Consider the following 26,284-nt stretch of genomic DNA (forward strand, 5'->3'; position numbering starts at 1 on the left):
AATCACAGGGGACCTAGCCCTGCCCCTGCTTCTGGCCACGGCTCCTCCCCTGCAGCAGCTGCTCCCCCCCCCATACACACAGAGGGGGCCCAGCGCTGTGTGGAGATGCCGTGCCAAGTCAGTTTTGTCGGCTGACCCAAAGGACACCCCATGTTCGTGCAAGGAAATACCTGGTCCTTCACAGTAGGGCTACAGTGCTTACTCCTTTTGTGTAATATGGGAACTTACTATGTGAAGTAGAGAAAACCTGGTATCGTGATTGAAATGAACCTCACTGGCCTTTTTGGAAGCTACTGGGAAGAGCTCAGCTGATCACTGGGTTGTTGGTTGTGCTGGTCATCTGTAGGGCCCTCAAAGCAGGCCTCTTGCCAACACCAGTGGGTCAGGACAGCTGTGGCCATGTCTCACCAAGTCTCTAAAGCCCTTAACAGAGGTGTCTCCAGCACCCTCAGGCAGCCAGTGTCAGTGCTGCACCACCTCCCTGTGAGGAAGCTTTGCTAGACATCCAGCTGGGACCTCTCATGCTTCACTTTGCAGCCATTGCTGTCTCACCTGCCACTGTGGAGAAGAGTTTGGCTTTGTCATCTTCAAGTAGATGTAGGCTGATCCTAGATGCCTCCTGGGCTGCCTCTTGGTGGGAGTCAACAAAGCCAACTCACTCAGCCTCAGTACTGGGATCCCCGTCAGCATCTCATTTGAATTGGGCAGTCAGAGGGGAAGACAGGGCATGAAACTTAACATGGTTTTACAGGTGTGGCCTCACTGGTGCCAAGTAGATGGGATACAGTAACTTTCACTTCTTTTCTGGCTGTAATTCTCCTAACATAGTCCAGCCAATGTTTATTTCTGGTGAGAGCTCACTTCTAGTTCATATTCAGCCTGGTGCCCACCATAGCCCCCCAGGTCCTTTCCAGCAGGGCTCTTGTACAGCCCATCACTTCCCAGCCTGTACTGGTGCATGGGTTTATTCTACTCCTGTGTGGAGCTCTGCACTTCTCCTTGCTGAACCTCAGGTCTCTGTTTAGGTTGCTATCTTTCTGTGTATCAGACATGTCTTTGTGATTTAGCATCATCAACAAATTTTCTGCCAGCCTATGACAGCTATTTTGGACCATATGGGGTTGAGCAGGGAGGTGTCAGTAGATAGTGATGTCTCCTGAATTTGTCTTGGGCTCTGCCTGGGTCAGTTCTGCTTTGCACTGAAGACCATGTTGGTACATGGTCCTTGAAATTTTGCATAGGATACCATTCAGCTTGCAACTTTAATACAATTTAATATGCTTAAATAGTGAACATGAATATTTATATTGAGTATTAATTTAGTGATGTTATAAACTGGCAATAATAGTACAAGTGCCAGGTGGAGTGGTGCTTGAATTATTTTTTTACCTGAAAAAAACAAATTCATTGTATTAGAGGATTTATAAAAGTTTTGCAGCAGTAACATTTTCTGTAATTAAAGCAGGTATTGGAGCTTAACAAACATGTTTTTCTTTCTGTCCAGGCAAATTGAGAAGACTCTCCATATTGAAGGTTGATCAAAACAAACTTATTCAACTAACAGATTCAATTGGAGACTGCGAAAGCCTTACTGAACTAGTTCTAACAGAAAACCAACTGCAGGTAATTATGATCATGGCTGATCAAATGGCTGGGTAATAAGACCTGCTGCTAAGTGCTGAATCACTTAGCTTGTAAGGTTACTCACTACTACTGCAAGTTGCCCTTGGATGCATCTTATTTCTTACCTGTTAAATGAATGCTCAAGATCAAGTTGTGTACAGTGACAATCCGCCCATACAAAGGCTTAAGCGATTACATATTCACTCTTGAATCTTTCATGAGCAGTAAGGGAACTGGAGCATGTGGAGTGCAGGTATCACTTACTTGGTTGTGCTTTTAAGGCGGAGTTTCTGCCGTGTTGTGTTATTTTTGCTGTGTACTATGTGGATCAGACTTGCTGGAACTGAACAGAAGCCCCAGGTGCTGCAGAGCTGCTCTTGTACTGTCCCTTTACTCTGCTGATCTACTCCAGACAGATATTAAGTAGTATATGTGGTTAATTATAATAAAAAAATCAGACTTCCTTCCACTAGGTGTTTCCTTCCGTTATTTTTAAACTGCTGTCTCGTGGCACTGACCCTTGAAGAGTAGAAGTGTTTATAAAATTCTAGGTTTGAGGATTTCTTAAGTTAGGTTGGTGCTTGATTGAGTTAGGAGCTTAAGCCTGTCGGAATGATGCCTCTCCAGAAGTCAGTTCATAGCACCTTGCTTGTCAGTTAGGGCGCCTGAAGTTTGATAATATGGGCATTCTGCATACAAGCTTCTGCACACACCTGTTGTATGTCTGTCACCTTAGTGCAGAGGTAACTCATAAATTAATTTTTATTAGAAACTGACATTCCTGGACATCTCTTCTGTAAGACAAAACCTTGGATCTCCTTTTGAAAGCCTGGTAGTAACAAGGGTTAACTACACTCCAGTTCTGAAAATTAACCAGTCTGTTAATTCTATTAAATGAGATAATTTCTGTTAAATTTATTAAATCTGTAAATAAGTCTATTAGCTCTATGAAAATTTATTAATTTTAAAGTGAGATAGGTTTTATTCTGACTCTGTGAATTTACAAATTCTGTCTGTATGTTTCTTTGGTTTTGTTGGCACAGTCATTGCCGAAGAGCATCGGGAAGCTAAAGAAGCTGAACAATTTGAATGCCGATAGAAACAAATTAACATCTTTGCCCAAAGAGGTAAGTTTTGTGCAATGAACTGTCACAGATGTGATTATACAAGCATAAAACTCTTGATTTCGTATGCCTACAAGAAGTAGCAGGCAGCTTTGATCTGCTGGATATTCTTTCCAAACCAATCACAGCCAGAAACTTAGACCTGAACAGCATGAATCTGAGTGGTGATTTGGTGGCTTGGAAGTGCAAAATGCCTTTGCATTTGAACAAGAATGCTCAGATCTAATTATCTAGTAACTAATAATTCCAAATGTGGGTGTCAGGTCCAGAGTATATGAAGACTGGAAGTTCTGTTAGAGTGGATGTAAACATCAATATGCTCTTCTGCATTCAGAATAAAAATACTGTGGATTCCTCCTCTCCTCACTCTTGTGAACAATTGAAAGGAAGGATTTCATATTCTAAAAAATGATTCAGAGTGTGTTTTGACAGTCTTTTTGGTTTTGGAGATGTTTGGACTGCTGTTGCCTCTAAATATGAGGACCCGACCTGCCCAAAGTCACTGATACCTTACAGCTGGGATCACTAGGACTTGCTATCTGTCGTAACAGTATATGGAATGAAATGATGCTAGAATTTCTGTTGTGAAAATAACAAAGGCCTTACAAGCTTAGTGTACAGCAATAAATTCTGGAAAGAGATTAAGGGAAGCAGTGTGATTGGAGCGTGGTGCTGTGAGTTGCTTCTGTTTGCACTACTGTTGCTCTGTAATTTTTGTCCCAGTAGTTCTCCCCCTTTATTTTCCTATCTAACATATGACTCTGTTGTAGCTTTTGTTCACCACTTTCAGTCACTTCAGGAGCAGGTGGCAGCTGATGGATGGGCAATCAAGAGGAGTATCAGCTCTGGCTAGTGAGCACAGACTTTTTCTCAGGCCTTCCTTCTTATGGAGCATGGACAGCTTGAGGATTAAGGCAAAGTGGCTGGGAACCAGTAGATGGGGGAGAGATGATGGTCTGAAGAGGAGGGATTGAGGAGGGGCAGAGTCTGCTGCTCTGGCATGGGCAGCAACAGTTTCAGTGGCCCAGGTCTGAACTGCCACAAGTTGGTCACATAATCAGGGCTCCATGACACCCCTTATTGCTCCTTTGCAGGCTGATTTGTAAGTGTATGTTTGTCAGGGAGCAGGAAGAAGGTGAGGGAGTGTAGGTGAGTACTGCAGCTCCTCTAGCAGGATGGAGTCTCCTCTGCAGAGGTGCTGCTGTTTCTGAACATAAAATTGCAGAGGTTATACTCAGATGGCTTGCAAAAATGCTAGGAAGAGGCAGGACCTTGGGAAAACTGTTTCTGGGTTGGGATGCAATGGCAGTTTTGATCTTGTGCTCTCATTGTGTAGAAACTTTTCCTTGTTTCCTTGTATTAAACTGAATTTAATACATCACACAGGTGTACTACCTGCCTGTACTTGAGACTTGTACAATTTGGTGTTTAGTCCACTTTTTAGCAGAATTGCTCTGAGATTGTTAAAGCACGTAAGGTTTTACTGATAACACTTTTTTTCCCAGATTGACCATTAATAGCTTATGTAGCATATAAGCACTTTTCTTCATTAATGGGGTTCACAGAATTGGAGATGGTGCATGAGGGAGAGCAGGATGGCCTGGAATGAGCAGGGACAGGAGCACGTGAGAGGAGGTTCAGTTTAAGAAGCACATAAAGCAGGGTGAATATGGAGTGTGCCTGTTTGGGAGGAATCACATCCTCAAGGGCTCGGTGCAGAACAATAAAGGGGTTGATGCTGAAGAAGAAACTGGAGACTTGGAACCAGAAATGGGCTTCATAAGTTGAAGATGTTGCCCAGTTGGTGAAGGAATTCAGGATATTGAAGGCTGAAATGAAGGACAAGAATGTGTAAGAATAACATTAGCAGACTTAGGGGAGACCTGCACAAGGAGTCAGATAAAGTCAGGGATGAGTCTTTATTTGGATAATATGGGTGATGAGGAAATGAAAGGTGGTATCTGGAATGAGGTGAGCTGGGGAGTTGTAGAATGTCCAAGGTGGGAAAGAGCGTTTCCCAGGGACCTTGGCAGAGAAACAGAAAACAGAGTTCCTTGTCATCTACTTCTTTGAAACGTTTTTTTCTTTAAAGGTCTCCACACTTATATGTCTTTCTCATTAGAACAAACACTTGGAAATTATGTTTAGTTTACAGACTATTTCATCAAAGTATGTTTTGCTCTGTGGATTTTAATTTTTTTTTTTTTATTTTTAAAGGAAGTCAGTCCTTCTCCAACTGGAGGGTCATATCCACCCCCTAGATATGTGGATTTGAATTCCAAGCTGGCAATGGTAGCAAATAGAAAACATAAACAACTGATGCAATGTCTCAAAAATACTGGTAATATACTTGTATTGCAGAACCTACCATTTGGCTAACAAGACTTTTCAGTTTCATTTTTTCAAGTTTCCATTTCAATTCCTTGTTCTTAGGCCGTGCAATTAAAACACCTTCCCCTCAAAGTCTTCAGATTGCCATCTGACAATGCTGAAGTGCTAGATTGAAAAACAAAGAAATCTGCTGCTCTATGCTCATATTTTGTCTATTCCTGGAGCTGTATTTTTATTAACTAGTAAGCTTTTTGCTTTAAACCAAATGTGAGCATTTCTATACTACAAGTTTTCCAGTTAAAATTCAGAGAAATTCAGTGACGAGTCACATTTTGTACCTCTAAAAGAAAAAATGTTCTGTGTAAACAGAGTGCACAGGTATAACAAGTACTGTTTGCTGTTACGCAAAGGAGTTATCCACAGGAGCAGCTTCAGGGAATGCTGATAATGGCAGAGATCCTGATCCCAAAGTTTCACTTTGGATGGCACGGAGGAACAATTTGGTGTCTTGATGAAAGTTCAGTTTCAATTTTGCTTCTCATTGTTACTGACTTGGAAAAAACCCCAACAAACTGAAATGCATTGGTAGAGCAATTAAGGAAAACTGAAAAATGTGTCATCCTTTTTTTGTCTGTTGGAAGGTTCTGCTTGACAATGAGGAAGGTTACCATCTTTCCCACTTAATTTCATCTCAAACTGACTAATATTTAAAGCCAAGCATGAGCTTCTGACAGCAGTAGTGTTCCATACCCTAGCCTGCTGTGTATTACTTAGGATGTCTATTGAGATAATATGCAAAGATTGAGGTCTCAGACCTTTGCACATCAGTCAATATTAGTACTTGTACACTGGTTCCCCCTTCACAGAAGACGTCAGATGCAGGAGTATGCAGTGCAGATATTCTTGCTTGTTTGTGTCTTTTCCCTTCCCTCTTTTCTACTTCCTCACATTCTTTCTCTGCCTTACAGAGTGGTAGAACATCTGTGCATTTGTGGTCTTGATCCTTAGAAGAAATGGGTGTGGAACATGCCTTTTACTGGTTTCTGTTGGAGAGGGACAAAGACATAGAGTCTGATAACATGTATGTAGAAAAAATGGAGCTCTGCCAGGGAGAAGAGTACATGTAGCTCATACTGTATTTACCTGCTGGTGCCTCTGTCCTTCCATCCAGAATTATTCTTGTAGTGAAGAGAGTTTTTATAAGTAGGATGGCAGAAATAATGCGCCTGCTCGAGTATTACCTGGAGATAATCTAAGTAGCTTCTCTGTGGCAGTGGGGTTTTTTTTGTGTGTGCAGGGGGTTTTCTTTAATTTTTATTTTTATTGTTTTGTTAGCAGTTTACTAGGGTTGGATTTTGGGTCAATCTGCCAAACCATTGCATTGCCAGATTTTTTCAGTGCGCATTTGTAAAACCAGTCTCTGCTTTTTGGTGTAAGATTTCTTGAGCTGGGATTATTGAGGAGTTCATATGTAAATATTCCTTCAAAGTTTCCTGGTTCAAAGGTTTTTCTGTATCTGGTGCTGATGTATAAGGTAAAACATGGAACAGCTGAATGTATGATCAACACTTGAGTCACTGACAGATTTCATCTTGAGTATCTCATCTTCCAGCTTGATCCCTCTCTCACTGAGCTAAGTGGTGAAACAGACTTCAGCAAGAATCAAGAATGTCTAAACCTGTTCATAGTTACAATTGTTTTTCCCCTTAAACTTGAAAGACCTGCCTGGTGACTCTTTGGTGTTGAAATCCCACCCTGGCACTGGAACGCTGGTGAAACTGGTGTGTTGATTTTGGCACTTGCATAAATAACCTCCTTGGAATGTTTTCCAGTTCATGTGCTTTTGTTAATGAGTCTCTACAACCTGCAGAGATCTGGTAATGTGTCCTTCCTGGCTTTGAGGTATATTGTGAGAATTACTGCTATAGTAGGTAAAACTGCAGTGTTTTTTTTCAGTAACTGTGCTTTTTAAATTGTTCTTACTTTTTTAAAATAAGTAGGGGCCACTTTGTTGTTTCTAGTTTTAACTTCTGATGTCTTATCCCTTCCCTCATTTGTGTGTCTCAAAAGAAAAAAAAAAAAGACACTAAGGAAAAATGCAGGAAAACTTGAATTGAGTCAGAGGGCAGGGAAGCTCTCCAGCTGTGCTCCTCCCACACTGTTCAGCAGTGGTGCAGGGGATGTTGAAGTGAGCTTGCTGAAGGTTTTCCTAGCCAATTTGAAGTTAATAACTGACTAACAGCTAATAATAGTGAATTGGGCAGTTTCTTTCACTACAGGTACTGTGTGTTTGCAATTAAAGGATTAATGCATTTTGTCTGGTGCCAAGGAAAATTCTGATTTGATTTATATTGAGTCCAAACAAAATTTGGTTATGAGACCTTGGAAAAGATTTAACAGCGGAGTAGGATTTGTGTTTAAATTCCCAATATATTTATCAGAGTTGCCTAAGCCTAGTGAGAGTTCTTGATCGTGACAATATTGACAGTATTGGGAGTTGAATAAAAGGTGTGTCCTGGACTTTAACTAGTCACGTGCTAAAGAAAAATCATTGTAGTATTTGTCATAATGTTTTTTGGCATTTTTTGGCGTTACTTATACCTGCATGAAGGATGCTGAGTGGTGAAGTACAGCAAAATTGATTAAATAGCTTTTGAACAGTTAACAGATACTGAGATGAAACAATGTTATTCAGCTAATGCAATTTGAAGGTCTTCTGAGTTTTCAACTTTTGTGTTTCGGCTTTAGAGCACCAACAATGTGAGGATGCACCATCGTAATCAGTGAATTTTGGTCTGTAGTGATAAATGATTGTGACTGACAACTGGGCTCAAGAGAGGTGGCAAATGGGAGTTTCTGGGAGGGATCTAAATAGGAGGAGAAGGATGAATCTGTGCACTGTTCTTGGGTTTACCTCTAGAAGTGTCATCATCAAGAAAAACCAAATGGTGACCGCAAGCTTATTGTAAGAAAGCAGTGTAGTGAAAGTTAAATGATCAAAAATACACAACTGATGCAATTGTCAAAACAACAGTCTGTGTGCTTTTGAGAGTTGGAGTCATCAGAAACATCAGCAGAGAGGTGCAGTTTTGGAGGATTGTTTTTAAGATGGACTGGCAGTGGTTATGTGGATGACAAAAAATCGAGAGTCTGAACTGGTGAATGCTGGTCATTTTAAGAATGTGTGTGCGGGGGGAGTTTTAGCAGTGAAGCTGACATACTTTCTGTGTATGCCCAGGTATTACTGCTTCTCCAGAACAGGGAAAGCTCTTAGAAAGATGAGTCTCAGACAAACATAGAAGAGTTAAAAAAAAGCCTCCATAGGGGTAGAATTTTGTGTGGAACCCAAAGAGATCCTACTAATTCTCATCCTTGGAAGCAAGTCCACTTGAGTGCAAATGAGCAGCTTTGTTCAGGCTTTACAGTACTGTAAAATCAGTCATCTCAAAACCAGCATTTAATAGTAATGACCATTTTCTGCCTGAATGATGTGTGGGTGTGGGGTTTTTTTTTTTATTGGGGCTAACAGTTCTTTGGAGATGGTGTGATGAGAAAGTGAATAACCCTTAAAGTTGCTATTATGTAAAAAATATCAAGAGTATGACTTAGACATGAACAACTCATTTCAGACCTTTTTCTGATGTCTACCTCACTAAAGAATTTGAAGATTTCTTTTAGCCTCAGTCTTTGGAACAGTTATGTGCCTGGAACTAAGCACATGCTTGTCCCCATTAATTGAAGTCTGTGCTCAAAATGAACTGTGTGCTTCACTGTTACATGGGCTTACATTCTCAACTGTGTACTTGGTGCCTATGTGGCGGTTTGGCGAAGTCTCTTGTAAGCATGTGATCAAAGCCTTGGAAAGCATGGCTATTTGTCAATTAATGACTCTCAGCCAAACCAGTGACATTCTGATACTGTACTAGTTCATGGTGGTCACAATGATATTTTCCTTTCAGCATGCCATGTAGCGTGTGTGTGCACTTTGCCTCAGTCGTACCACTTTGTGTTCTGGTTTTGAAATATTGGACCTAATGTCTTTCTCTGCTGCTGGTTGGGTGCCATCTTCCTTTGAAATTACAAAGATACAAGGTTTTTTTTAACTGTCAGCTTGTCTTTTATCTCTGTGATGTCTGACCCTGTGCTGCTTGTTATATGCTGCCTGCATATTCTGAAAAAAGTTTTCAAAAATGAATTTAAGTGTCTGGATAAGGAAAAAAAAAAAAGGTCTTCACTAACTCTGAATGGATCAACACCTTTGAACAATTGCCTTTTGACTGATAGAGCAAAGTTAAAAAAACTGAAGGTAACATAACTTAGGAATTTTATCCTCCTTGGCAGTAGAAGAATGTATGTTCTGTCTCCATTTGTTGGCATGCTCTTGTCCAGTATGGATCAAGAAAAAGAAATTGAACATCTCTTGTATTTTTTTAATTGTTAGCCGCTTGGAAAATTATGGGTCAGGTAAATTGATAAGCCTGTAAGTATTATTCAACCCATGGTTCTAGTGTTACCTTTCATTAAACTGCTTTAAATGCATGATGACTCAGGCCGGCTGGTTCCACTGCTGCGTTTTTCCATTGTCAAAAGTATGGAAGTTTTGGTCTCATCAGGGCTGCATGGCTTTACTTTGTTTGGCTAAACTGTTTGGATATCCATGCTCCAAGACTGAAGAACATGACCTTCATTCATGGAAAAGTGAACACTTTGTGTACAGTTAGGGCATCACGTGTCAGCTCATCAACATTCACTAATTTTTATCTCTTGCTTTTCACAGCTCCTCATGTTAGATACACCAAAAAGACACTTAGTGTGCGCATATATTTATATGCTTATTTTATTTTATTTTTTCTATATGGCACTGTATCCTGTAAATGTGTCAAGGCACATTATTTTAGAATCTATACACGCTTTAAAGTGACCAGTGGAGTTATCGCACTGAGGAACGTTTGCTCACAATTTGACCACTGGTTTATAAAGGCTTTGATTCACAAGCTCAAGTGGTTAATGAGGTTGCTGCTTCTAGCAGACATGCAGTGTGGGAAAAGCTGATACTCTCGTGAAATAGCTGCATCTTAGAGAGCAGTGATTTAAGGGAAACCATTCCAGATTTTGTTTTGTCAAAGGAATATTGTGTTGTAACTGTGAACACCTTGTGAATCATAAGCCTTGAGCAGCTGATCACTGCTTTCTTCCATTAATATATATTTTATGATACAAAGGAAGGTGAGTGGAGTATAAATGCTCCATTTGTTTGTTTTATTTTTTAAGTCACAGTTGCATCTATTTAAAAAATGGCCTTCCCTTTGATAAATAGCGCAGGTTAAATCAGCATGATTTTTACTTTTATGAGTGGGAAAGCTTTTGTGATATTTGTAATCTCAAACTTGGGCTTGAACTGAAATGTGGCATTTACAAAGATAGAACTGACAGCTGAAACATGGCAATAATCTTGGCTCAGATTTGGAGACTGCTGACCAAGGTGTAGTGACATGTTGGCTAAACTGTGACAGAAGATCCTTATTACATGTGTGTGACTATCAAAGTCCTCTGATTTTTAAAGATCTTTCAGCAGGTTTTCTTCCTATAGTTAGGTTCTTAGTCTGCTTAATTTTAAAGCTGCCTCTAGTACTTGGAGTAAGAAAATAAACTTTTTTTCCCTTCTCATGGCTAGTTTTGGAACTAGCAACCAAACAGCAATGCTTTTTGAAGTTTCATATGATAAGAAACAAAGGTAAGATTCCTTTGTGAATAGGAACAGAGTTACTTGAAGCAGCTTTCAAGTTGTTAAAACTAGTAATCACTGTGTTTATAGGAGTACTAATTGCCCTCTGGAACAAAATGGTGGGATGTGGTTGGTTTTAATCAAATGTAGAGGATTTATTTTTCTGAAAACAGGTACCTTAAGATGTAGATATTTTAAGTGTAAACCAGAAAAATCTTATCTTTTGCACCCAACAAATAATTTGTGAATACAGGTGTTCACATTTGGATAAATGGGTAGAAGCAGCAGATGGATGTACCCAGAGAGTTGTGGTCAATGGCTCAGTGTTCAAGTGGAGGCAGGTGACAAGGGGTGTTCCTCAGGGGTCAGAATTGAGACCAGTTCTGTTCAACATCTTTGTTGGAGATGTAGGCAGTGGGATTGAGTGAAGGCTGGGTGAAGTAGTTGACACCCTGGAGGGAAGGATTGCCATCCAGAGGGACCTTAACAGGCTGGAAAGGTGGGCCAATGCCGGCCTCATGAAGTTCAGAAAGGCCAAGTGCAGGGTCCTGCACCTGAGTCAGCACAACCTCAGGCACAAATAAAGGCTGAGGGGAGAATGGATTGAGAGCAGTACCGAGGAAAAGGACTTGGGAGTGGTAGTAGATGAGAAGCTCAACATGAGCTGCCAGTGTGTGCTGGAGCCGAGTTGCGTCTGGGGCTGCATGAGAAGTGTGGCCAGCAGGGCCAGGAAGGTGATTCTGCCCCTCTACTCTGCTCTTGTGAGACCCCAGCTGGAGTACTGTGTACAGTTCTGGTGCCCTCAGCACAGGAGAGACACAGAGCTGTTGAAGAGGGTCCTGAAGACAGGCAGAGGGAGTTGGGGCTATTCAGCCTGGAGAAGAGAAGGCTCCAGGGAGACCTTATGGCAGCCTTCCATTAGCTGAAAGTGCCTACAGGAAAGCTGGGGAGGAGCTTTTCACCAGAGGGGGTAGTGATAGTGCAAGAGGTAATGGTTTTAAACTGAGTGAGGGTAGATTTAGGTTAGACATCAGGAAGAAATTCTTCACCATGAGGGTAGTAAGGTTCTGAAATAGGTTTCCTAGGGTGTTTGTGGAAGCTCCCTCCCTGGAGGCATTTAAGACCATGTTGAGTGAGGCTTTGTGCAGCCTGGTTTAGTGTGAGGTGTCCTGCTTATGGCAGGGAGGTTGGAACCTGATGGTCTTGAAGGTGCCTTCCAGCCTTAACCATTTTATGATTCTATATGGGAGTCATCTTGAAATTAGATACTTCTAATAAAACAGGGCATCAAAGATGTTACTTGAGGTCTTCTACTTTTTGTAAACTCTTTCTTACTCTTTGGGGACTCAATAAACATTGGGAGTTGACTGGTGTATTTAGCATTTTGCCTTGCCTAAAGCACCATTGCACTATCACGAATCTAAAGTTAACATGAGGAAAGAAGGAATTGATATGTTAAGCATAAAGCTAGAAAAAGTTGAAAGTTAAAGCTAGTATTTTTTGTAGGGTTTGGCTACAAAACAGCATCTGTGTGAGAGATCTGTACTGATCTCTTCCTGGTGTGGAAGGCTCTAAATGGTAGGTAGAACCTGACCATTTGTGAGGATAGTGTTGGCAGGTATAGATATTCAAGAAACTGCTCCAACAGGCTCCTTAAGGTCAGGCTTTTTAAGCTAACACTTGTTTGCAGCCTGTAATTCCGGGTGAAGTGTCTGGCAGGCATCGTAACTGGAATGTGCTGTAACACATTACATGACCCGTCCTGCATGCCTTTTTTTTTTTAATACTGTGGTGCTGCAGCAAAACCAGACTTTTTTTTTTCTTTTTTTTTTTCCCCTCTGACACAGGTTGGGGGGTGCTGCAGTCTTAACGTCTTTTCTGTACGTGACAACAGATTATCTCGGATTCCCTCTGAAATTTCACAAGCCACTGAGCTTCATGTCTTGGATGTTGCTGGAAACAGGTAAGAGCCATGTCGTGTTCTTTTTCTAGTTTTACTTTTTCTAATGACAAAAGACGTTAGGTCTAGGAATGAAGTAACAAAAAAACCCCAGTTATGACTTTTGTGTTAGCATTACTGTTGAGATTGTCAAAGTAATTGTCCCCCTTGGCCTAGAGTAGCATAAATTGTGTGTTGTCTAGAGTACGTTTTCTGCATCGCTTTGACCTGAAGGTAAAGATGGGATTTTAAAAATAGGATTTGTACATTCTTGAAAAAAACTGAGAATCTAGGCCATTTGGTACAGCTTCAGCTGAAACTACCATCTTTAATGTCAAGTGATGCTAAATTTGAGTGTCTTGTCTTGGAGATGCAGTTCAAGTAACAAGTAGTGGCACTTTGACTTTGCAGCTTCTCATGAATCACAGTTGATATGTTTCAGACATCAAAATGCAAAAAAAGAGTGGATTGAAGCTTAAGCCAGCAAATTAGCTCAGTTGCTTAGGAGGAACTTAAATTGAGGGAAAAAAAAAAAAAAGATAAAGGAAATGGCATCTCATCTATGCAATGTAATTATCTCTTAGGCACTTACATATTTCTGTTCTGACAGTTGTTTATATGTAAGGCTCCAGAGCTGAAGCAGCTGTCTGCCTTCCAGGACATTTTACTGCAGTAGAAAAAGCTCAGCATTGTTTTATCTGTTATTCACAGTTTCAGAGAATTATGGTGTAAAGTTAAGTTGCACATTCTTTTTAAAATAATTGAGCAGTTGGAGTTGATGACTATTTCAGTGCCTTCTATTAGAGACATTAATCTCAATCATGTTTATTCCGATTTGGGGATGTTATACTTAAGAGCCAACTTCCTGACCATCTATTACATCTCCTAGAGATTGCCCTGACTTTTTTTACTTAGATAAAGGAAATGGCATCTCATCTATGCAATGTAATTATCTCTTAGGCACTTACATATTTCTGTTCTGACAGTTGTTTATATGTAAGGCTCCAGAGCTGAAGCAGCTGTCTGCCTTCCAGGGCATTTTACTGCAGTAGAAAAAGCTCAGCATTGTTTTATCTGTTATTCACAGTTTCAGAGAATTATGGTGTAAAGTTAAGTTGCACATTCTTTTTAAAATAATTGAGCAGTTGGAGTTGATGACTATTTCAGTGCCTTCTATTAGAGACATTAATCTCAATCATGTTTATTCCGATTTGGGGATGTTATACTTAAGAGCCAACTTCCTGACCATCTATTACATCTCCTAGAGATTGCCCTGACTTTTTTTACTTTTCTTTTTTGAACCAGGCTGATGTATCTTCCCCTGTCACTGACTACCTTAAAGCTGAAGGCTTTGTGGTTGTCCGATAACCAGTCCCAACCCTTGCTGACGTTTCAGACTGACACAGACCCTGAAACAGGAGAAAAGATTTTAACATGTGTATTACTTCCTCAAATGCCTTCTGAGCCTGGTTGCCAAGGTAAGTGCCTAGAGACAATTTTCATTATCTTTAAAAGCACTTCTTTGATTACTATATTGTCTGCTCTATAAACATTTGTAAAACATGCGTGAGTTCTAATGAGCAAACCAAGGAAGTTCTGGTTGAATTCTCACTTCTAAAATTTTTGTTGTTGCGTTTTTTTGGGCTTTTTTTTTGTTGTAATCACACTAGTTTTTAGAAGACTTGGAAATCATGGCTGTGAGTGAAATACAGTGATGCCAGCTACAATAAATAAAATGCAGAGCTGGAAGAAGACGACTTAATCATATCGTTATTCTGAAGCTTGCCAGTGAGCCAGCTAGGGCTGTCCATATTTGTGTGCATTGATTATACATCTTAAATACATACAGTTGTAGTGAAAAGTGGTGACTTTCCAACTACAGTCTCTTTACCAGAAAAATAATTGCATAGCTAATAATAAACAGCAGCTATTTTTAGCAAGCTAATTTTATTTGAAGCAAAGATGCTGTATGTAACTATTATATTCTTCACCAAGTGTAGAATTTCAGTGTAAGTTGCTTTAACTTTTGTGCTGAAACTTGCCTCTGGGTCAGGTGGAACCATAAACTGTTTTTCACTGTTGGCTGGGTTGCTGCTCCAGTAATTTCTGGATGTTTTTTGTCCTCAAACTTTTATAGCAATGTGTGAACATTCAAGGGGACTCATCTGAGCTAATATTTAAACTTTTGCTGTAATCACTGGAGAGTAATTTATCCCATCCAAGAATAGTCTTTTAAAATAAATAATGTAGATTCTTCTGCACTGAGACCAAAAGGGGCCTGAGAAGAGAAGCTCAGCTGTAGATACCTGTATTGTAGCTACCCAAACTTACCTAGATTCATTCCACTCTTTCAGTACTATGCAGCTGGAAAAATAGAAACCGTTAAAGCAGTAAAAGTGTAGAAATGGCAGAAATGGCTCTGGTTTGTGTCAGCTTCTGGATTTTACAAATACAAATTGCTTTGAAAACTGAAATAAGTAAATGAATTAACCCCCTTAGATTTAGAGAAGATTAAACTAGATCGAGAAGAGTAACTGAGGTAGACTGACTTTTTCTAAAGGCCTCCCTGCTAGAAATTAGATTTCCTCATCTCCAAATGACCTCTCATGCCTTCAGGGGTTGGAGTTTTGGAATGAAGATTGTTGGATGCGTATGCCTAGCAATACTAAAAGGGTGAAGTTGGTGAAAGCAATGATCCTATGTTATGGAATGGCATTTAGGGAACCAGCTAATGCCAGATGGCAGCTGTGATTCAGAAGAAGGGCATGTATAGTGGCACTTATATTAAGTTAACTAATCAGTACTCTAAAATAGCCACAAACCTGGAACAGTCCCAAGTACAGAAATTTCTCATTTACACAGAAACTATTGTGTGTAGTTGATAACAGAAAATTAACACAAGTTCTGTTGGCTATAACTATTTTTTTGATAGAAAATTGTAAATCTCCGCCGAGTGGCTGGCTGGATGTCACAGTTATTAACAATATAGCATGTTGTTGTTTTAGACTTGCTATGAATCTTCAGTTAACTGTTTGCTGTTCTGACAGATAACCTACCACGATGTGGTGCACTGGAGAGTCTGGTAAATGAAATGTCAGATGAAACATGGAATGAGCGGGCAGTGAATAGAGTCAGTGCAATTCGCTTCTTAGAAGATGAAAAAGATGAAGAGGATAATGAAATGGTATGTTTTCCAAGTGGTTGGATACCTGCAGATGCTGTGACTTTTTACATTTTTGCATTATCTGAGCTGTCTTGCTGTAAATATTTCAGCTGTGACTGCATGCTTTTGCATATGTTTGTAGCGGAAATATTCATGTTAACTGGCAAAACTTTTCATATTTACTTAAAATACCTTTTTTTCCCCTTTTATTTCTGCTTTGAATATAACCTTTATGCTTTATGTTCTGATGCAGGACAGTCTTTGTTTTGCTTTATTTTCCTGCGTGTGCTTGGGATGTTTTCTTTCCAGAAACAAGATAGGATCTTTTTCTGCATCTGTGGAGCTTTGCTGCCTGAAAGTATACAGGGTCTAATTTAGGATTCCAGCACTCTGGCATGCATCTCCATTAAGTTTGCCATTGTTTGTCTCTCTGATTTCTATTTCTAATCTCTTTCTTACTCTTTATTTCTTCTTTTTCCCTCCACCATTTGCCCTGAAACAACCATAGTGTCCATAAACAGCAAGAATGTTGCTCATTAGTTTCCCACTTAAACAAAGGATGTGGGAACATCTGTCACTGTACTTATAAGACCTCTCCATTAAGTTGGCCTCTGCATGTCCTGATGATCAAAATGCAGTGTAAACTTTGGCTTTACTAACTTTCATTAACAATCAAAACTCTTTGTAAACATTAAAACAGCTTCAATCAGATTTCCAGCATACTTCTGTAATGCTCTAAAAGCTTGCTGGTGGTCCTTATTAGAGCTCAGCTTGAGATACTTCAGGGCACTGTCTGGATTGTAGCACACTAGAAACATGGTCTTACTTTAAGAAGTTACTATAAAAATTCTTAGGGAAATGAATATTTATGTTTTCAAGTAAGGTGGTTGCTTAATCCAAAGCAGCAGAAACTAAATGTCTCTGACAAGCATGGTTTGTAGACTGGCTGATAAGAGAGTTTAGGATGGTGGTTCTTAACTGTGCCAACCTGAGAACGTCCGTACAATAACAAGGGCTCAGGTGTTACTGATAACTGCTTTCAGTCATCATAGTACAGCCTGACTCAAGGAAAGAAACTTTTTAGGGGACAAAGAAGTTTATGATCCTACAAGGGGAGAGAAAGGGCAGATTTCCAAAGCAATCTTGACCAGTGCACCCATTAATGGGTGATCAGTTCTGCACAGTTCATTCATATGCTGCTGAAAAGTAATTGCACATGTATGTATTGTATTGATATGTATTTGTGCAATTTTTCTTGGTGTTCTCTTGGGTTCTAATCTGGATGCTAGCTGGGGTTTTCTTAAATTTTGTTTTCCTTGTAAAGGTTTCAGCACAATGATTTTAGACTTTCCTGGTTCTAAGATGGGAGAGAAACGCTCCCTCTTCTTCCTTTCAAGATCTTTGTTCTCAATTCACAAGAGAACCAAACTGTGCTGGGGCTGGAAGGCATACAGGGCTCCACACAAACATGTATTTGACACTGCAAAGAGATCTTGTGGGATTCTTTCAAAACCAACTGAATGTTTTTTGTTTGAGACGTGATCTTAAATCACTTGGATTATTTTTTGGGAAAAAAATTACTCTCAGCTATATTTATGAAAGAATCTTCACTTCATAACTTGTAATTATACTTCACTTGAGTAGCTTTCAGATTAGTAGGTCAAGAGAGGAAAAAATTTGCTCTTAGACAGTTCTTAAAACTGTCTTAATAAACATAATAAATAACGTTCAACATAGAGCATCATAATTTGAAAAGGAAAAGGGGGGAAAAGAAGAAAACAAAAACTTAATATTTGGTATGTGAATGCTAAAGCCTTGAAAGTGTATGTTATATTTCAAAGAGACAAAGGCAAAACCACTTATTGCACTGTTTATTTTTAGAGAACACTTCTAAGGCGAGCCACTCCACACCCTGGAGAATTAAAGAACATGAAAAAGACAGTGGAGAATTTACGGAATGATATGAATGCTGCTAAAGGACTGGATTCAAACAAAAACGAGGTCAATAATGCCATTGACAGAGTGACCACTTCTGTGTAGAGTTTCATCTCCAGGTTTTACCTCCTGTGTCTTCCCCTGCTGTTGAAATGTTCCTGTCGTCTTCTGGGACCTCATTTGAGCCCCTTTTTGTTTTTAACCAGAACCTGATTCATCGTCTCCATATATGTGAAAAGCACTGCCCGCTGGAAGAAGTGCCTTATTTCATCCAGGCAGTGAACCAATAATTTCCAAATCAATATTGTAATTTTAATAGTGCTAAGCTTTTTTAGGTACAATACACTACTGTATGCAGAATACAATATTTTTGTCTTAAACACAGGGGAAATAATGCTTTTCTTTTCCAGAGTGCTGGGATATCGTTTTCGTACTGGCTTGATATGCTGGTGAGAAATATAGTTTTGTGGAAAATTGATACACTTTTTTATTTTTTTGGCAGCTCAGATGGTGTAAATTTTAAATTTTTGTATAGGACTTTCATAACAAGAATGATGTATTTCATTTTTAAGAGAAAATTTATCTTGAGCGGTACATATTTTAGTATTTGTGGACGAGAACAAGTTTCACGGACGACTGTATTTGTTTGTACCACCCATTGTGCCTTACTGTGTCTGGTATGTCATGTTAATCTTATATAGAGCAATTCTACAGGAAAGTGAGTAGATTTAAACTTGGTCTCCTGTTTTAGATATGTTTTTCTTTTTGGACAGTAAGTTTTTGGGATTTTTACAGAAGAGGATTTATGTTTCTATCATGGGATTTTAGGGAGTGAAACACAAATGCTAGTTTTGTTGTAAACAGAATTAAGATTGAAATGACCAAACTGCTATTGTTTATTACATAATGCACTCACACTTTAACTTAGTTGTAATGAAACATCTTGTTTTGGATGCTGTGTTGCATTGCAGTCACTAGAAATTCATATTTCCATTGTGGTTTGTTGTTTTTTTTAAATGTGCCATCTGTAAAATAACTTGAAAAACAGCACGATAGACTTTCAGAAGCACAGTATGAAACTAGTTTTATGTATTACACAAGAAAGCATGATTCTTTAAAGTGCTTTGGTGGTTTTATATAAAGATATAAAACCATAATAAAAAAAATCTTTAAAAGCTTCAGTAGATTTATTGTATCATTAAAATAGCAATTAAAGTATGTATTAATTAATACTGAAATTTACTATCATTGTTACTGTGTTGCACATCCAGTGGACATTGCTGATTTCAAGGTCTTATTTAATCTCTGGGTTCGGGTTTGTTTATAAAGGTAAGTATGAACTGAGAAGAATTCAGTAAATAATGATTTTGAAAAAGGCTAATAAAGATTGATTTTGGTGTCTTTGGATTCTGTATGTGCCATGACCTAACGAAGACCACAAACTTGTTCAGTGCAGGGGCTTGAGCAGTCTGAGTTTAGAGCAAAGATTTTAGATAGTCAGTGTGATCTAATGCAATGAACCCAAATTTCAGCAAAATTAAACACCTGACACTTCTTGCATGGCTAACCTTGTCCCTTCTTCTAATGAATATTTCTTCCAGTAAGCATTGGTTGTATCAGGGTTTCTGGGAGAAGATGGGAAAGGAGGAGATGGGGAACTTTTAAAATTTTGTTCTGAAGATTTTACAAAAGGCACTGCTTTCTTTTTGATGTTGAACGTGTAGGCATTGCAAGCCATCTGCAAATATTGAAATTTAGCCTGGTAAAATACAGTGATTTTTATTTTCTTCTCATCCCAAGGATTTCTTATATAGACTTCAGGGCATTGTCTCTTTGCAGGAGGTGCTGCAGGTTGGTAGGTGGTAAGTTAGTTCAGGGGTAGTGCAATTTCATTCTTCCCTAGGCAGAGTTCTGGTTGTTCTTGGTAAGCTGCTGTTAAAATAAGAACAGAAAGAAAATGAGATTTTTGCACAGCTGACTCCAACCTTGGCTAGAATTTTCTTTTTAAAGTACATACTGGAATTGACACAACAAAACTTTAAAAATATAGAAACTCTATAAATAACCAGAGTCCAAGTGAACCTTGGCAAATTCATTTGAGATGAAAACAAGTTCCTAAAAAAGACAGACCAAAGCCAAAGGCAGCAAGATTCTGTGCTCTGTGATGACAGTTTTTCATTTGGAGGCTGTGGTTTGTTTTGTTTTTAGCCTCTGCTCCAGATATAACCAGGAGAACTCCATCAGCTAGATGAAATGAATGTGTAAAGCCTGGATTTGGGCCTTGCCTTGTGTGTCACCAGATGAAAATCAAGCACCCATGTGCACCTGTTCCCTCCTGCTAAAGTCAGGTAGGGAAGGAGAAAGAGAGAGAGAGACTTTGCTGGGTTGAAAACTAAACTACACAGCTTTAATTAAACACTAATGATAAAAGAAAATATATACAATTATATACAAATGTGTTCAGGTATGTACAAAAGCCTCTTGCCTTCCCCCACCTGCAGCAACTCCCACAGCATCTCCTGAGCTGTGAACAGTCCCAGAAAATCATGGAGCTGCTGGAGAAAGTGGAGAGTGCTGGGGGTCAGGAGAGCTCATGGGTTGATGGTGATGAATGGACAGAGTCCTCCCTGGACACCAGCCATGGAAGGAAGAGAAGGGGAAAAGAAGCAGGAAGGAAGTTGTCTCCTGTGATCTCTGACCTTCCTCTGAGCTTACGTAGATATATGGAATGGAATATCTTTGGCCAATTTTGCTGTCTGTCTAACTCGGCCTCCTATGGGGGGGTCATAGATCTCCTTGTAGTGTCTGAGCTGGCAGAGTAAAGATGTGGCCTTGAAGACCCAGCAGTTAGAAAAACATTCCACTGTTACCAACCTTAGTTGGAAGGCTCTGGTGCTAGTTAAAAGAGAGCTTGCTGAAGGAAAAATAAAAATCAGTAAAAGGAAAATTTGCTTCATCCTGTCTCAAACTGGGACAGACATAAATTTCATTATTGTGATAGCTGCTGGGCCACTAGTTAGTTGCTTTCTGTACACTCCAGCAGGCTTGTGGAGGCAGCACAGCAGCCTAGAAACTAGCCAGAAGAGAGGTGCTGCTTGCTACATCAGCTTTGACATGAAGTAACTGGTCAGCAATCCATTTTTTTAGTTATTTATTTTCAGTGGAAGGAGTATTTCTTTTCTGTTTCTCTGGCTACAGAGAAGTGAGTGATACAGGCTTGTTGCCTTCATTTGGGACAATTTCACATTCCTACACCCTAGGGTGGCTGGTATTGGTTGTGGTCCTCTTGGCCAAAGACAGGTGGTAAGAGTTGTTTATTGAAGGGGTTTGCCTCCATTCATTTGTGAAAGAAAATTAGTTGTGCTCAGCATAGAATCCAACAGTTTGTTGACAAGAGGTTGGAGGACTTGAAGTCTGTCATCAGACCATTCTGCTGCTATCTCCAAATGAGTGATGATGTTCAGTGCTTTTCACTGCCATCTGTCTTGACTGTGAATTCACGCAGTGAAGGCCTGGATTTATGTTACGTTTTTTCAGTGAGTATCTGGGGAGATTGGAGGGAGGTGGAGTGTTTCCAGTCCTCCACACTAGCAGTGCATGGTGCTGTACCTCATTAAGGTCTTTTGTTTGTGCTCTTTGTGTAGGGCAATTTGAGATTCTGTTCTGCTACAGGTAGTTCAGCATTTACATTTCAGTGTTGGGTGTTTGAATCTGGCAGTAAGTAAATTCTTCCAGTCTAGTAGAAAGTTGAGGTATGGCAGCAGCTGTTGGTACTGTGGAATAATGAATGAAGTGTCACTTGTTTTCAGAGCTGAAAAGCTGCTTAGGTATTCCCTGTGCAAACAGTGACAAGTGGCTACCCTCTCCTCCACCTCTTGAATGTCTGGTTCACAGCAGCTTTATCATGAAAGAGTGAATTGCATGTCATTCCACCTGGTCAAACCTCCAGCAGCCTGGACCCCTCATGGTTGCTCTGATTTCTCCAACTGTCTGTATATGTGCCATTTTATAAAGTGGGTTAGGTGTGCTTGTCCTCCTGACAGAGTTGATAAATTTCCAGGCAGTTTCAACTGCAATTTATAGCCAGAAAAATAGTGTTTGTTACACTGAAATACTGTGTGTCCTTTAGAGCATGAGCCCTCCCTTCCCAGTCTCTGGGTCATTTGGTGATGCTTTGAGGAGCCTGAGCAGTGAGTACAACTTTGTAAACAGAACTTTGGGGTGCTTTTTTTCTTTTTAAACCTTCCTACTTTTTAGTTGTTTCCTAAGTCTTTTTTGGAGTGGGTCTGATGCAAGAAAGGAAACACTACAAAATTTGCACACTGTCAGCTAAACAGGTAACCAGGGAAAAACAATTAACTGTAGTGGGAGAGTGGATTTAATATTAACCTGTCAGTTACTGCATGTGAGTTTCCTTTATTATTGAAAAAAGTCACAATTCCATTGTTTTACAAGAGCAGGAAAAAAACAAAAAGCACTTTCTTGTTACCATTGTTAGTGTAGTTAGGGTAGGAGATTTTTCCATTCTGCATGTTGCTCCAGGCTTTTTCCATAGCTTCTATATAATTTGTGTTGAGATTATTTTTCTGGCTTACATTCCATATTTTTCATAATCAGTGTATTGTGGGAAAGCGTGTACTGGAAACTTACCACTGTCCTTTCCAGCAAATGACTTGTTTGTGTCCAGGACAAGCTGATTAGCCTGCTTCTTGTCTAATATTAGTGCTTTACTCCAGTGCTGGGTGAACCGTTTTAGCTGATTAGCTACTTAACAGGTTTCACTACTTGCTGCTCAGGAGTTCAGCTTTTGAGAGAACAGTAGTGACACCAGGAATTTAATTTTTTTGAAATATATTCTTTAGCAGTTGATCCTGCCCTGATTCACTGTAAATGTCTACCTCCCACTGAGACTTAAGCATACTAAAAAGAAGTGTCTAGACCTTTTGTTAATGGAGAATTCAACACCTGTTTTCGCCTTGGCTCCAGAAAATAAAGCTATTTTAGTTTTTTAATTGACTTGGTGAGAGTGTTTCCCATACAAAAAAGGCAAGAATGTGTGCTTGGGGCTTAAAGTTTTGAATTATAGTAGCAGGTGTATTACCATAAAAATATTCCAGGTATCTGAATGCACTGTCAGTAGTGACCATGTAGGCTGGGTGTTTCAGTACAGTACTTAAAAAATGCATGTGGTTTTTATGTCTTGGCTTTCATTGTTAGGGCATTTGGGATTATTTTTCATTTGCCTGAGTGATATAGGGTGATACACAGCATTTGCACACCTTCGTTGCCTGGAGGAAAATAATTCTCTAGAGGATTTATTAGTGAGATCTTATCGGAATAGACACCTTGTACTTTCTGAGAACAATTTGTCCTCTTAGCATGCAGGGGTAGGATACAGAGCAGTATTTGTGTTCTGAACAGACTGCCTTTGAAAACATGAAAAACACATTGAAAAGAGGTAAAAAGGGAGCCCACCTGACTTGCTGGTAAAATATTGAAGGAAAGAATTACTAATAAAGGGAGGTGAAAAGTATATTTCCATGGAACATAACTGCTGAGGCTGATAAATAGTTTCTCCCTCCAAACACTTCTGCATTTACAAAAAATCAGAGTTACATAGTCCAATACCCAGGAAACCTGAAGCCCTAAATACTGGATTCTCCTACTTCCTTCGTTTTATTCAAAATGTTTTTAAGAGAATGTACCGCTATGTACCTCCCTCTGGGTTTGCTGCTAATGACCTAAGACATTGACCTTTTTCATATTTTTGGGTTTCAACTTTCCAATGTATAAAACATAAGAAGACACTTCCTACTTTACCAGGGCAGTAAGAAGGCCAATTATCATCTGTAAAATTGTATAAGGATAACTGGATTTTGTCTCTTAATACTGGGATATTTGCTAGTAGCATCTCTTGTCTCAATGCATGATTCTACAGTATTTAATATAATGAGAACAAATGAATAAATTACTGGAAGTTTTATAAGATTAACTGTGCCAGTTTCCACTTTGGGGGTGGAATTGCCCAACACAATTTTCAGTAATACATTGGAGTAAGGAGTTTGTTTTATTTTGGGGAGGGGGAAAAAAAATCCAGTAAAAAAACAGGTTGAGTGGTCACATTGCACTAAAGCACCGCAAGCAGAGCTTGCTTCCATCTCTTCCTTGTAGCAAACTCTGCATGTGACAATTCAAAATCTGTATCTGTTACCTTGAGAGGCCAGCCTTTTATTGTTCTTAGAGAACTTGGTAGGCTGGGTTTGAGAAGTGGTTGGTTGGGATTAGGAATTGGGGTCAAACAAGGATGACACATTGTCTTGGAAGATGTTAAATGCTTCACTGTACCTGCATTTATTTTTAGAGTGAAATTCCTTTTTGACTTCCTAATGAGCTTAAAAGTTGTCAAGGATTTAAACTGTCCCTGGAAATACCCTGAATATTAGGAGGTATCACATTAGCTATTCTGCAGTAAAACAGACCAAAACAGTACCCAACATTTTCAGCTAGTGTGTGATTTACCTATCTGTTAGGAATTGCTATCCACCGAGTTAATATTCATAGTAAAAAAACTTCCATTTAAGGGTGCCCCTATGATTCCTTATTCAAGGCAAGTGTAGAGAAATACCAGTAAATACCCTGCCTTGAGTTTTCAATGGTCAGGAGGAGTGGGGGCCACTACCATGTAGTGATTATTAGTGCTGCTTTTGCATTCAATTCACTGATGAACTAAGTTGACAATTGGCTTGAGTGTCCTGAGCCATGTGGTTTGAAAGAACCAGCAATATGGGCCATTTATCAGCAATCTCTGTTATCACTGAGTGCCAGTGCAGCTCAAAATGTGGTTTAGCAGCAAGTTTCCTATAGTGGCCAATCTTGCCTTCTGTGTACAATGCAAATAATTCTTTGTTTGGGCTATGATCTTTTCAAGATTCACACAAAGGTCTATAATATTTTCCCATGAGAAGCTGAGATATTGTCCATTTCCTAGTTTTTTTCAGCCATCCTGAAATCAAAAGCAAATGAATCCCAAGGGGAGCTCCTTCAGCAGCTGAAGATGAATCCAGCATGGACAGCCTTGTCCCATCTCCTTTTCTTTATCAACCTTAGATCTAATAGAAATGGTGACATCGGTGGTGCTGATAACAGCAAGAAATCTCTGTGTGTAAACATACCCATTCTGCATTAAAATGGAAAAAAGGGAGCTTAAAGAATTCAATCTGAATGAAATCTTTTTAAACAATGTGAACTTCACTGTGTGCTGCTGATTGCCCCACCATAAGCTTCCTGATAGTTTTTTTTTATTGTACGTGTTCTCTACCTCTTTGCCTTCTTAGAGCACGTGTGTTAATGTATCTGTTTCTGTGGTGTCAGGCTGCTTTCTGCCACTGGATTTGTAACACCAGAAGAAAATGTAAAGGCAAGATTGAAATAAAGCTGAAAATAAAGATAAACATTACTTTGACTTGTGAAGTTCAGTGAAATTAAGGTATATAAGTAGTCTTGACACAACTTGTCATGTATGAACTTCTGTGTATGAAGAAGTGGAGTTTTTTTAAGGTAAATATGTACCAGATGTTTTTGAAAACTGGACTGTAGTCACTTTGAAAATCAGAAAACCTTAAAAGATCAATTTAATATTGTACTTTATTGGGACCACTTGACAACTGATTGTTTATGCAATGAATAATGAAAAGAGGGGTGTGGCTTGATAACTTTTCTTTAACCCAGGTCATGAGACGAAATGGGATGGTCACTAAAGGTCTAAGTACTCATGTTTATTTTCTTAATAGTACAAAGTATAACATTATTGAATACTGTTGTTGATCACCAATTCTTCTTTATGATGCTGAAGGTGGGCTTGGTTCCATGGTTATGTAAATTCCTGAAGGCTTCCACTAATGTTGCAGTATTGCCTGTTAACTGGCAAAGTGTCTCTCTGGGACTGAAGGTACCTCGCAAGGTAAAAAACAGAAACCCAGTATTTACATGATACTACAGTACCTTGCAGAACTTGCCAGATGGTTTCTGCACATACATGCTTCAATCACTTTCTTCACTTTCTTAAAATCTATTGCCTTTATTTTTTTTGTCATCTTCCTCTCAGGTCTCTATTAAGTGGCTTCCCAAGTCTCCTAAACTGTGCAGTGGCCATAACTGGAGCTCCCAGGGCTCTCGCTGGGCCTCATTGAAAGGAAAGGAAAGTTTCCATGGTGGTAACCTGTACAAATTCAGCTCTGCTAATGGAAAATGGAGGGAAGGAAGGATCAGTCCTGAGCAAGAAGCAGAGGAACTGGAGGATTCTGATGATGTAGGTAGCCTCCTTGAAGTCAGAAGGGATGTTGTGTCTCCATCACGAAACTAGTCTGCTTGCGGTGCTGAGCAGCTTGAGTTAGCAGGAGGGTGGACTGCCTATACTTTCACTTCCATGCTGGTGCAGGGGGTGC

General features: G+C 39.5%; 2 protein-coding genes across 2 annotated transcripts in view; both read left to right on the forward strand.

Annotated features, from left to right (window-relative positions):
• The window catches only part of LRRC1 (leucine rich repeat containing 1), a 70,240-nt gene extending 52,282 nt beyond the window's left edge, over window positions 1-17,958 (forward strand). The window contains exons 9-14 of the mRNA XM_009999267.1: window positions 1,505-1,623; window positions 2,667-2,750; window positions 12,651-12,766; window positions 14,048-14,220; window positions 15,790-15,926; window positions 17,787-17,958. Coding sequence (XP_009997569.1) covers window positions 1,505-1,623; window positions 2,667-2,750; window positions 12,651-12,766; window positions 14,048-14,220; window positions 15,790-15,926; window positions 17,787-17,945 — 788 coding nt within the window. The 3' untranslated portion in view covers window positions 17,946-17,958. The remainder of the gene's footprint in view (window positions 1-1,504; window positions 1,624-2,666; window positions 2,751-12,650; window positions 12,767-14,047; window positions 14,221-15,789; window positions 15,927-17,786) is intronic.
• Window positions 17,959-25,683: 7,725 nt separating this feature from the next.
• The window catches only part of MLIP (muscular LMNA-interacting protein), a 129,701-nt gene continuing 129,100 nt past the window's right edge, over window positions 25,684-26,284 (forward strand). The window contains exons 1-2 of the mRNA XM_009999268.1: window positions 25,684-25,800; window positions 25,945-26,148. Of these exons, the coding sequence (XP_009997570.1) occupies window positions 25,684-25,800; window positions 25,945-26,148 (321 nt within the window). The remainder of the gene's footprint in view (window positions 25,801-25,944; window positions 26,149-26,284) is intronic.

Source organism: Chaetura pelagica, unplaced genomic scaffold (genome assembly GCF_000747805.2).
Source record: "Chaetura pelagica isolate M959 unplaced genomic scaffold, ChaPel_1.0 scaffold90, whole genome shotgun sequence".
Taxonomy (NCBI): Eukaryota; Metazoa; Chordata; class Aves; order Apodiformes; family Apodidae; genus Chaetura; species Chaetura pelagica.